The sequence below is a fragment of the Triticum urartu genome, chromosome 2, assembly GCF_003073215.2.
Source record: "Triticum urartu cultivar G1812 chromosome 2, Tu2.1, whole genome shotgun sequence".
Taxonomy (NCBI): Eukaryota; Viridiplantae; Streptophyta; class Magnoliopsida; order Poales; family Poaceae; genus Triticum; species Triticum urartu.
The window spans coordinates 78,448,820-78,460,455 of NC_053023.1; the positions used below are offsets into that span (position 1 = coordinate 78,448,820).

General features: G+C 47.8%; 1 protein-coding gene across 1 annotated transcript; it reads left to right on the forward strand.

Moving 5' to 3' along the window:
- The first annotated feature begins 10,096 nt into the window (after positions 1-10,096).
- On the forward strand, positions 10,097-10,932 carry LOC125535164. Its single transcript, XM_048698210.1, has 4 exons — positions 10,097-10,185; positions 10,265-10,366; positions 10,442-10,606; positions 10,696-10,932. The coding sequence occupies exons 1-4, from the start codon at positions 10,171-10,173 to the stop codon at positions 10,930-10,932; spliced, it is 519 nt and encodes a 172-aa protein (XP_048554167.1). The 5' UTR covers positions 10,097-10,170.
- Positions 10,933-11,636: the final 704 nt, after the last annotated feature.

Here is an 11,636-nt window from a genome sequence, read left to right on the forward strand (position 1 = left end):
CCGCCATTATTTATTTGGAAAGTGTATTTAGTTAATTATTTTTGAATATGATTAATAGATAAATTCCTCACGTCCAGCAATTTATTTTAGAATTTTGGGTTCCAGATCTTGCGCTAGCTACAGATTACTACAGACTGTTCTGTTTTTGACAGATTCTGTTTTTCGTGTGTTGTTTGCTTATTTTGATGAATCTATGGCTAGTAAAATAGTTTATAAACCATAGAGAAGTTGGAATACAGTAGGTATAACACCAATATAAATAAAGAATGAGTTCATTACAGTACCTTGAAGTGGTCTTTTGTTTTCTTTCGCTAACGGAGCTCACGAGATTTTCTACTTTAAGTTTTGTGTTGTGAAGTTTTCAAGTTTTGGGTAAAGATTTGATGGATTATGGAACAAGGAGTGGCAAGAACCTAAGCTTGGGGATGCCCATGGCACCCCCAAGATAATCTAAGGACACCTAAAAGCCAAAGCTTGGGGATGCCCCGGAAGGCATCCCCTCTTTCGTCTACTTCTATCGGTAACTTTACTTGGAGCTATATTTTTATTTACCACATGATATGTGTTTTGCTTGGAGCGTCTTGTATGATTTGAGTCTTTGCTTGTTAGTTTACCACAATCATCCTTTGTACACACCTTTTGAGAGAGCCATACATGATTTGGAATTTGTTAGAATACTCTATGTGCTTCGCTTATATCTTTTGAGTTATATAATTTTGCTCTAGTGCTTCACTTATATCTTTTAGAGCACAGTGGTGGATTTGTTTTATAGAAACTATTGATCTCTCATGCTTCACTTAGATTATTTTGAGAGTCTTAATAGCATGGTAATTTGCTTAAAATCCTAATATGCTTGGTATACAAGATTAATAATAAAACTTTCTTATGAGTGTGTTGAATACTATGATAAGTTTGATACTTGATAATTGTTTTGAGATATAAAGATGGTGATATTAAAGTTGTGCTAGTTGAGTAGTTGTGAATTTGAGAAATACTTGTGTTGAAGTTTGTGATTCCCGTAGCATGCACGTATGGTGAACCGTTATGTGATGAAGTCGGAGCATGATTTAATTTTTTGATTGTCTTCCTTATGAGTGGCGGTCAGGGGAGCGATGGTCTTTTCCTACCAATCTATCCCCCTAGGAGCATGCGCGTAATACTTTGCTTTGGATAACTTGTAGATTTTTGCAATAAGTATATGAGTTCTTTATGACTAATGTTGAGTCCATGGATTATACGCACTCTCACCCTTCCACCATTGCTAGCCTCTCTAATACCGCGCACCTTTCGCCGGTATCATACACCCACCATATACCTTCCTCAAAACAGCCACCATACCTAACTATTATGGCATTTCCATAGCCATTCCGAGATATATTGCCATGCAACTTTCCACCATTCCGTTTATTATGACACTTCATCATTGTCATATTGCTTAGCATGATCATGTAGTTGACATAGTATTTGTGGCAAAGCCACCGTTCATAATTCTTTCATACATGTCACTCATGTTCATTGCATATCCCGGTACACCGCCGGAGGCATTCATATAGAGTCATATTTTGTTCTAAGTATCGAGTTGTAATTGTTGAGTTGTAAGAAAAATAAAAGTGTGATGATCATCATTATTAGAGCATTGTCCCAGTGAGGAAAGGATGATGGAGACTATGATTCCCCCACAAGTCGGGATGAGACTCCGGACGAAAAAAAAATAAAAAAAGAGAAAAGAAAAGAGGCCATAAAAAAGAGAAAAGGCCCAAAAAAAAAAAGAAAAAAAAAAAAAATGAGAGAAAAAGAGAGAAGGGACAATGTTACTATCCTTTTACCACACTTGTGCTTCAAAGTAGCACCATGATCTTCATGATATAGAGTCTCCTTGTTGTCACTTTCATATACTAGTGGGAATTTTCATTATAGAACTTGGCTTGTATATTCCAATGATGGGCTTCCTCAAAATGCCCTAGGTCTTCTGTGAGCAAGCAAGTTGGATGCACACCCACTTAGTTTCTTTTTGAGCTTTCATATACTTATAGCTCTAGTGCATCCGTTGCATGGCAATCCCTACTCACTCACATTGATATCTATTGATGGGCATCTCCATAGCCCGTTGATACGCCTAGTTGATGTGAGACTATCTTCTCCCTTTTTGTCTTCTCCACAACCACCACTCTATTCCACCTATAGTGCTATATCCATGGCTCACGCTCATGTATTGCGTGAAGATTGAATTTTTTTTGAGAATGTCAAAAGTATGAAACAATTGCTTGGCTTGTCATCGGGGTTGTGCATGATTTAAATATTTTGTGTGGTGAAGATAGAGCATAGCCAGACTATATGATTTTGTAGGGATAACTTTCTTTAGCCATGTTATTTTGAGAAGACATAATTGCTTTGTTAGTATGCTTGAAGTATTATTATTTTTATGTCAATATGAACTTTTGTCTTGAATCTTTCGGATCTGAATATTCATACCACAATTAAGAAGAATTACATTAAAATTATGCCAAATAGCACTCCGCATCAAAAATTCTGTTTTTATCATTTACCTACTCGAGGACGAGCAGGAATTAAGCTTGGGGATGCTTGATACGTCTCCAATAAATCTATTTTGATTGCTCCATGCTATATTATCTACTGTTTTGGACATTATTGGGCTTTATTATCCACTTTTATATTATTTTTGGGACTAACCTATTAACCGGAGGCCCAGCCCAGAATTGCTAGTTTTTTGCCTGTTTTAGGGTTTCGAAGAAAAGGAATATCAAACGGAGTCCAAACGGAATGAAACCTTCGGGAACGTGATTTTCTCATCGAATACACTCAGGGAGACTTGGACCCTACGTCAAGACACAACAGGAAGGCCACGAGGTAGGGGGCGCCTACCCCCAGGCGCGCCCTCCACCCTCGTGGGCCCCCTGTTGCTTCCACCGACGTACTCCTTCCTCCTATATATACCTACGTACCCCCAAACGATCAGATACGGAGCCAAAAACCTAATTCCACCGCCACAGCTTTCTGTATCCACGAGATCCCATCTTGGGGCCTGTTCCGGAGCTCCGCCGGAGGGGGCATCGATCACGGAGGGCTTCTACATCAACACCATTAGCCTCTCCGATGAAGTGTGAGTAGTTTACCTCAGACCTACGGGTCCATAGTTAGTAGCTAGATGGCTTCTTCTCTCTTTTTGGATCTCAATACAATGTTCTCCCCCTCTCTTGTGGAGATCTATTCGATGTAATCTTCTTTTTGCGGTGTGTTTGTTGAGACCGATGAATTGTGGGTTTATGATCAAGTATATCTATGAATAATATTTGAATCTTCTCTGAATTCTTTTATGTATGATTGGTTATCTTTGCAAGTCTCTTCGAATTATCAGTTTGGTTTGGCCTACTAGATTATCTTTCTTGCAATGGGAGAAGTGCTTAGCTTTGGGTTCAATCTTGCGGTGTCCTTTCCCAGGTGACAGTAAGGGAGCAAGGCACGTATTGTATTGTTGCCATCGAGGATAACAATTGCATGAGTCTATCCCTCTACATCATGTCATCTTGCTTAAGGCGTTACTCTGTTTTTAACTTAATACTCTAGATGCATGCTGGATAGCGATCGATGAGTGGAGTAATAGTAGTAGATGCAGGCAGGAGTCGGTCTACTTGTCTCGGACGTGATGCCTATATACATGATCATACCTAGATATTCTCATAACTATGCTCAATTCTGTCAATTGCTCAACAGTAATTTGTTCACCCACCGTAGATATACTTATATGCTCTTGAGAGAAGCCACTAGTGAAACCTATGGCCCCCGGGTCTATCTTTATCATATCAATCTCCTACTACTTAGTTATTTACTTTGCTATTTACTTTGCCTTTATTTTACTTTGCATCTTTATCATAAAAATACCAAAAATATTATCTTATCATATCTATCAGATCTCACTCTCGTAAGTGGCCCTATAGGGATTGACAACCCCTATTTGCGTTGGTTGCGAGGATTTATTTGTTTTGTGCAGGTGCGAGGGACTCGCGCGTAGCCTCCTACTGGATTTATACCTTGGTTTTCAAAAACTGAGGAAAATACTTACGCTACTTTACTGCATCATCCTTTCCTCTTCGGGGAAAACCAACGCAGTGCCAAAAGAGGTAGCAAGCGACCGAACCCAGCAGTAGCGAGCGTTGCTTTTTTTCGAGCGAGCAAGCGCGCTCGTGGGCTGGCCCGTCCGGGCGACGGCACGAGCGCCAGCTTGTTAACGGGCGCTTGAAGCGTTGACCAGGAGCTCCCGATCGAGCGAGCTAGCCAGTGCATCGACGTGGAGACCTCGATCCCCTCCGCCTCCCACCATCGATCGCTGGTGTCTTTGGACTGCTAGCGAGGGTGGACGAGGGGGGGGGGGCAGTTAGGGAACCTCCCGCCCGCGGAACCGGTGTTTTTTCTCGGGCAAGAGATCCAAACGATGGGCTCGGCCGCTGCGTCTGACGCGGCGACGAGCGAGTTGGAAGCAATGATGAAGGAGCTGGGGCTAAAGGAAGATGATCTGGTGGACGTGGTTGTAGAAGATGGTGACATCCCTGTAGAGGCCGCCCGCTGGATGGCCATAGCATGCGTCAATACGGACAAAGAGTACAGCCAATACTGGTTCTATCATAACATGAGAGTCGCCTGGGATCTAGCGAAGGAGGTAAAATTCTGGCCGCTCGAAGAGAACCTATACACGCTGCAATTCTCTTGCTTGGGAGATTGGGAGAGAGTAATGGAAGATGGACCGTGGACGTTCAAGGGCAAGGCAGTCATCATAGAGCCGTATGATGGAATCACTAGGCCATCATCGATAGAGCTGAACAAGATCGAGATGTGGATTCAGATTCACGACCTACCAGAGCTCTTTTTTGGCCTGATTAAGTCTTTGGCGGCAACTGTTGGGGATTTCATCTTTGCGGAACCTAAGTCTCAGGATTTTGAAGGTAACTTCTTCCGGGTCAGAATCAAAGTGGATGTTACAAAACCCCTAAAGAATGCGGTTTCTTTGGTGATAAAGAGGAAGAGGGAGATCTTCCGGGTGAAGTACGAGAGGTTACCAGACTGGTGTGCAGTTTGTGGCATGCTTGGGCACCTGTACAAAGAGTGCAGCAATGGGATCCATCCCCCTTCGGCACTTGTCTTTAAAAACCTTCAAGTTGAATGGTTCAGAGGGCCAGGTCGTGGCCCGGGAGCTGGGAGCTCAACAGGGGCAGGCAGAGGCCGAGGCCGTGCAGGCCGTGGTGCAGGTCAAGGGAGGAGCCAAAGAAACGGCCAAGATTGGATGGACAAGGATGTGGTTAACCCTAAACCTGATGACGTACTGATGAAAGATGCTGAAAGTAACAGGAAGCGTGGCTCTATGCAAGTAAACATGGGAAGCCCGGTTGAACCAGAACTTGTAGCAACAAAAAGTGATAATGGACAGCAGCTCCTCGCTTTGCCTCCTGTCGGATGGTACCAAACCTACCATCAAGAATTCTGTAACACGTTATTTGGGACAAGCGCCTCAATTAGAGCCACTCAGTATGCAGCACAGCAAGGAGCTGACTGAGACGCGCGAGAGCGATATCGAAGTTGTTGATGGGAGGCAATGAGAGAGATATGAATGCCTTCAGGTCAAGCACCAACCTACGCAATGGCGGGTATCTTGGCGAGGCTCCCACTGTGCAGAGCATGGGTAGTAACAGCCAGCAGCAGATTGACGTTGTCTTACTTGCTTTTAGAATACGTGACGTCATCACGATGCTGGGTAATTTTGGTCTGGCAACCGTGACACGAGCGTGAGCTTCGCATCTAGCGGAGGCATTGTCCTCCCATCGAATCCTTTTCATCTGTTGATATTATCACAGATGCCAGACACTCGGAGAGGGCTCCAGGATTACATAAGTTAATGCTGGTGTTCCACGCTTTAAACTAATACGATCTTTGCCTGTAGTCTCCGGTAGAGTGGTTGGTCGTGTGGACACGATAATGTTAGGCCTTGGGGATAGAGGAATATTGAGTTGAAATGGAGTACTAATTTTAGGAGTATCGCTTCGAAGTAAGGAGCATAGATAGTTCATGCTATCGGTGGGGATATCGTATCAAGCCGGTCTTTGGTGGATAATGAGCGTCATACAGAGAGTAGTAGCTATATTGTGCTATATATATAGTTTGCCGAAAGACCACACGTCGCCCGTATATCCACGTTAACATTTAGTCCACCGACATGGGCGTTATCCACCTACCGGGTATTTGGCTTTGACTAGTCTTCCTATAGTCCAATCTGCTCTGGGTAGCCTTTTATTTAGGCTCATGATTTTGTATGAGTGTCGTTCTTGTTTCATGGGTGGGAGGACTTGATGAAGGACCTTGTATTGAGGTTACGACAGGCGCGATGGGATTGGCTTTTCCGGACCTGATATTTGACTTTACCTTGTATACTAGATTATGAGCGCGTCTGTCGTATTGCATACGTATCTCACTGAGTATATTGGCAGAGAAAGGGACGGGTACCTACGAGACGCATGTGTTGATGGATGCTATCGATTACAGCACGTGTCGGTCAGCGGAAGGATCACGAAGCCGAGTAGAGGGAGGACTACGCGAGAAAGATACGACATAGTTCTGAAGTGACATTACGCGCTGGGAGGAGTCAGCTCTTCTTCAAGCCGCGCCCCGGAAGGCCTCCCCCAGTGCGTTTTTTGCGCCGGTGCCCGAAAAATCGCGTCCTAGGTCGGCGCCGCGCGTCCCCAGGAGCCCGACTCTTTATGGCCGAGCCCTAGCGGCTATTTGGCGCCTCGGATTAAAACTGCAGCGCACTTCTTGGCGCTGAGAGAGGAGCGCCACAGGCATGGCCCGTAGACACGCGGGGGTCCACGCGCGCCTTGGGTAGTGTCTAACGCTTGCGCCGTGGGCAGCTGCGGGAGATATCTGTTCTTGCTGACATCATGGGCGATGAGAGACTAGCGAGCCGCCGCGGCACATGTTGATCTCGGCTGATTGTGCCGAGTTCCAGCGAACGCGTCAACCCTGCTTCTGCCGGGCCCCTGTGCGCTGCGGGTCGACACTCATTGCAGCTTAGTTTGCTGCCGAGCGAGATCAATGCCAAAGCTGTCGCGCTGCCGCGCCGGTCAGCCTGCGCCATTGATGCCTCACGGGCGGCGCAGTGAGACCGGATGACGCGCGTCCCTGCCGCCTCCCTCGCCCGCCACGCGTACTCACGGCGGCTCGCGCACGGGCGGCGCCTCGGCCTATATAAGACGCGCGCCCCAGCGCACTCGGCGACACGTACTCCGCCGTCGGCGGCCGCCTCTGCGCGCGCACTCGCGACTCGTACTCTCTCGCCGTCGTCGTTCCTCCCTCTCTCTCTCGCCGTCGTCGTTCCTCCCTCTCCTCTCTCTCGCCGTCTCCAGCACCCATGGCCGAGCGCTTCCCAGGCGACGGCGCGGCGGCGAACGGCTTCGGCCGCCGCCATCTTCACGAGAGCGAGGCTCGCCTCCTTTTCGAGGCCGAGTACCCGGTCCCGCCGGACATGCGGGTACCCGGGGCGTGGAGGATCAGCGCCGGCGCGTGCCGGTGCCCCCGATACCCACCGCGCGCGGCGGCTGGCGTGCGGAGATCGCACGCAGCCGTCCCTGCCGGCGGCGGCTCCCCGCGCTCGGGAGCTGGGCGCAGTGTATGTCGCAGTGCTATCACGGCGATTTGCGCGCGCCGACACGCCTGGATGCATTCCTATGGCGCATAGCCACGAGGATCACTTCTGCGCGAGCCTCGCTCACCGTCTAAGTCTATAGATCACTGAGAGAGGTCTGGCCTATTACCGAATGTGTGTGCGAACTTGTTTGACTCTTCGTGTGTATCTAGATCTTCATACGCCGGATGTTTGTCTTCTGAGATCTGGTCTGTAGAGTTGTGGTGGGAGCTTGTACGCAGTGTCGACATGGTGGTGTTCGCACACGTAGGTTGTTGGAATGTTAAGTTGCTTGACTAGTTATGGATCCATAGGTTGGCATTTGTTACTTGATGGAGATAGCATATTTCGAGTTGTGCGCTTAGAGCGACGCACTGACGTAGGCTTAGTTTAGTTTGTGAATTCATTGTATTGCAAGCTACAGTGGTATTTGTGAGCGCATACATACACTGGGCTTCGTATTTGCCCCTTAGTCAAGTCCTTCACACTGCCGCCGGGCGATATGACTCTCTAACGTTTGTTAGTATTGTCACCTGACGGATATGCGGCGCGAGTGCGAGAGAACCGCTTGTTTACGGTTGGTTGTGTCCTCCTCGTCCGTGGGTTCATAGCCTTTCTCACTGATCTGATCCAGCGCGGGTCCGCACCACCCAGAAAACGCAGCGGTAACCTATGCCGAGGCGGCGCGAGCGCACTGCGTGGCGATCTATGCATGGCAGAGCAGAGCCGCGACCACTAGCTTCTCCTGAGACTGATACTCGCTACCTGCGAGCTGGACTTAACGACTCTCACACTGATCTGTTATGCTATTCGTTGTTTGTACGGCCGCCTTGCTTTGAGCTTCGTTTACGGGTCCTTGGTGGAATGCGATGATGAAGGATAACACGTATTAGAGCAGGACTCTCCTTCATTCTTGGTCAGACAGTCGAGTCTTCTGTCGGACCCCCCAACAAATGCTCCACAAAGCACGGTACAGGTCCCACCCTGCGCCCCGATTGGAACGGTAATGTAGAAGGCCGGAGACACACAGCTGTTCATCATCTACGGACCGGGGAGATGATCGTGACGCTGCGCCATGATATTGCTATGATCAAGCTCTTCCTATCGATGGGAATCCTCTATGTATGAGCACCGATTCCGATGGGTGGCGCGCGCAGATGCATGCCCTTATCGGTATGGTTCCTCCGGAGCCTCCGGAACCAGCAGCAGAAACAAGAAGAAGGAAAGAGTCGCAGCCGGTGCTACTTTCACGTGGATTACTGAGCACTTTGGTACTTGCCCACCGGAAGCTGATGAGGACACGGTCAAGACATATGCTCGTGTCTACATGTGGTATGTGATATCCAGGACTATGTTTGCTGATGGCACAGGCAAGAATGCTCCATGGATGTGGCTGAAGGCGTTGACCGTCTTCGATAGCAATTGGAGTTGGGGTTCGGCGACACTGGCTTACTTGTATAGACAGGTATGAAGTTGTTTCTTTTTCACTTCATTGCTACATTATGAATGCGATCTTGCTCTTAATTGAACCATGTTCTCTTTTATGTGCAGTTGGACGAAGCCTGTTGTAGGTCATCTGGAGGTATTGGTGGTTGTTTGCTCGCACTTTCCATATGGAGCTGGGAGCGTTTGCCGGTTGGACGTCCGAAGACCGTGAAGTACGATGATTGGGACGACAAAGGCGACCTACTACGGCTACCCACTTGGGCTTACAAGTGGGATGTGATAAATGAGACGACAGATGATCCCTCGGTCATGTACAAGTTGTACCAGAGTGAGCTTGACGCGATCACGCCTGAGCAGGTGAATTGACATGGCATAAGTGATTATGATGCTTCTATTGCAACTCGATATCAATTTTGCATTCTATCCCATTTTGCAGGTGATATGGGAGCCGTATGGAACAGGAGATAGTTTTGGTAACCCTTTAGAGTTCAGGCTGAATCCGATGTGCACTAGGGATAGGGATCTCTGGCGTATGCGGTGCCCACTCATATGCAACTGGGCGGTTGAGCTTCACCTCCCACATCGAGTGCGCCGTCAGTTTGGTTTGTTCCAGGCACATCCGCCGAGTGGGAGGACACGGACAAGTTGCTACACGCGTAAGATATAATTAACCTTGAGTACTTAGCAGCTTCTCGGCGGTTTCGATGCTACTAATATTATGTTTCTAACTTGCAGGTTGGATAGGAAAAGGCAGCGGAAGATTAAGGATTGGGCCAAGCATCACAGAAAGTATGTCGTACAGTTTGCGCTTAGTGTGGAGCAAGCTAGGGCTGGAAAAGGAGTCCAGCTTCGTGAGCACTGCCCTGTAGCGTTCAACAACTATCTCACATGGTTTCTTGCAAGTACCCGTGTGGAGGTATGCAAGCCGGCGTATGCTGAGGAGATTTTGGAAGAATCCCACTGTTTTTGATGAGGTAGCCCAACACCAGTACAACGCATTAGTCAGGAAAGGCAACTCAGTGATCCCTTCAGCTCCAATGATGAACTTTGTGGTATTTGCCCTCTTTGCTTTTCATTCACACTATTCACATCTTCGCTTGCCTAACACGTTAATACCATTTCTGTTCATAGCGTGCCCAGATCAAGAAAGCAGCTGATGAGACCGAGACTATTCTTGAAACAACCCCGGCTGGCAAAAGCGATGGAGAAGGTGCACTTCGAGCATTCATCAAGGTTCACATCTCCTTCAAACTAGCACTTAACATGTGTTGCTACGTTCGATGTCTCATTCACTTGTACATGTTGCAGCGCCAGGGCCAAAAGTTAAGGCGGCTATCAAACCTTTTTGGTTGTCGTGACCCCGAGTATGTATCACCAGAACGGTCTAGGTCGGCGACACCATCAGATCCCGCTTCGGGCCAGAGCCATGGTGATCATTTGGAGGATGAGGATGTGGGTGTGGTCACCCAAGAGGTATGGCATGAGCATATATATCCAATTGTTGATGCATTGCTAACTATATCCTCACACACGGTCTTTCCATATCTTTTGTTGATGCATAGGTTGCTGATGATGATATGACCTTGGGGACGTACCAGGTTAGGTCTGCATACATGCTAAAGCCTAGAAGGGAATCAACAAGTACACACCTGAAGACTTCACCGAAAGAGGCAAAAGGACGGTCGGCACCTCGCGGATGGCGGCTTTGGATGACTATTTGGATGACGATGTCGATGACGTGGAGGAACCGGAGCCGGAGCGGGAGCGTGTTCCTCTTCCTAGGAAGGTCAAGAAGTTAGCCAGCAAGAGGGGGGGAGCAGCCAAAAAGCGCTCAAGGAACTAGCTCTTCTTAGGAACCAGCCATAGTCCTTTATTTGTGGTAGCTCTATGTTGAACTTGATCCTCTTTGTATGTCTTAGTTATGTTGAACTTGGAGTTGACGTCTTAGCAATGTTGAACTTGGTCCTCTATGTTGCACTTGTTGTCTTAATAATGTTGAACTTGATCTTCATTAGCTTCACCATTAAAGCCCTCATCTTGATCATTCACATTGGCAGTCTCGACATGTTTGAACTGGTCTGGATCCTCGAGGGTGACCTCAACTCCCTGCTCAACCACATTGAACTCTGAACCATGACAATCACCCTCTGGGTGCACCAAGTCCCCCTCTCCCTTCCTCATCTCTATGTGATAATGATTCTGTTTGCAAGCTACAGCCCATGCAGCGCCTAGCACCGAGGCGCCACACTCTACAGTGCAATGCCTAGCTACTGGGCGTGGCACTGTACAGTGTGGTGCCTCGGTGCTAGCGCGCATCGCATTTGACGCTCTCTCTTCTTCCTTCCTCTTCTCCTCAAGCTCCTCTTCCTTTTTCTTCTTTAGCTTGGCTGCATCCTCCTCTCTAAGCTTCTTCGCAGCCTTCTCCCACCATCCCGCCATCTCATCTTCGCCATCCTCCTTCATTGTTGGTTTGTTGGGTTGGGAAGCCGCCATACCTACAATG

Excerpts from the sequence above, each read along its gene's own strand:
- LOC125535164 (XM_048698210.1), top strand. Across the intron at positions 10,367-10,441 it reads CACTTCGAGCATTCATCAAG|CGCCAGGGCCAAAAGTTAAG; the intron begins GTTCACATCTCC and ends TACATGTTGCAG. Across the intron at positions 10,607-10,695 it reads TGGGTGTGGTCACCCAAGAG|GTTGCTGATGATGATATGAC; the intron begins GTATGGCATGAG and ends GTTGATGCATAG.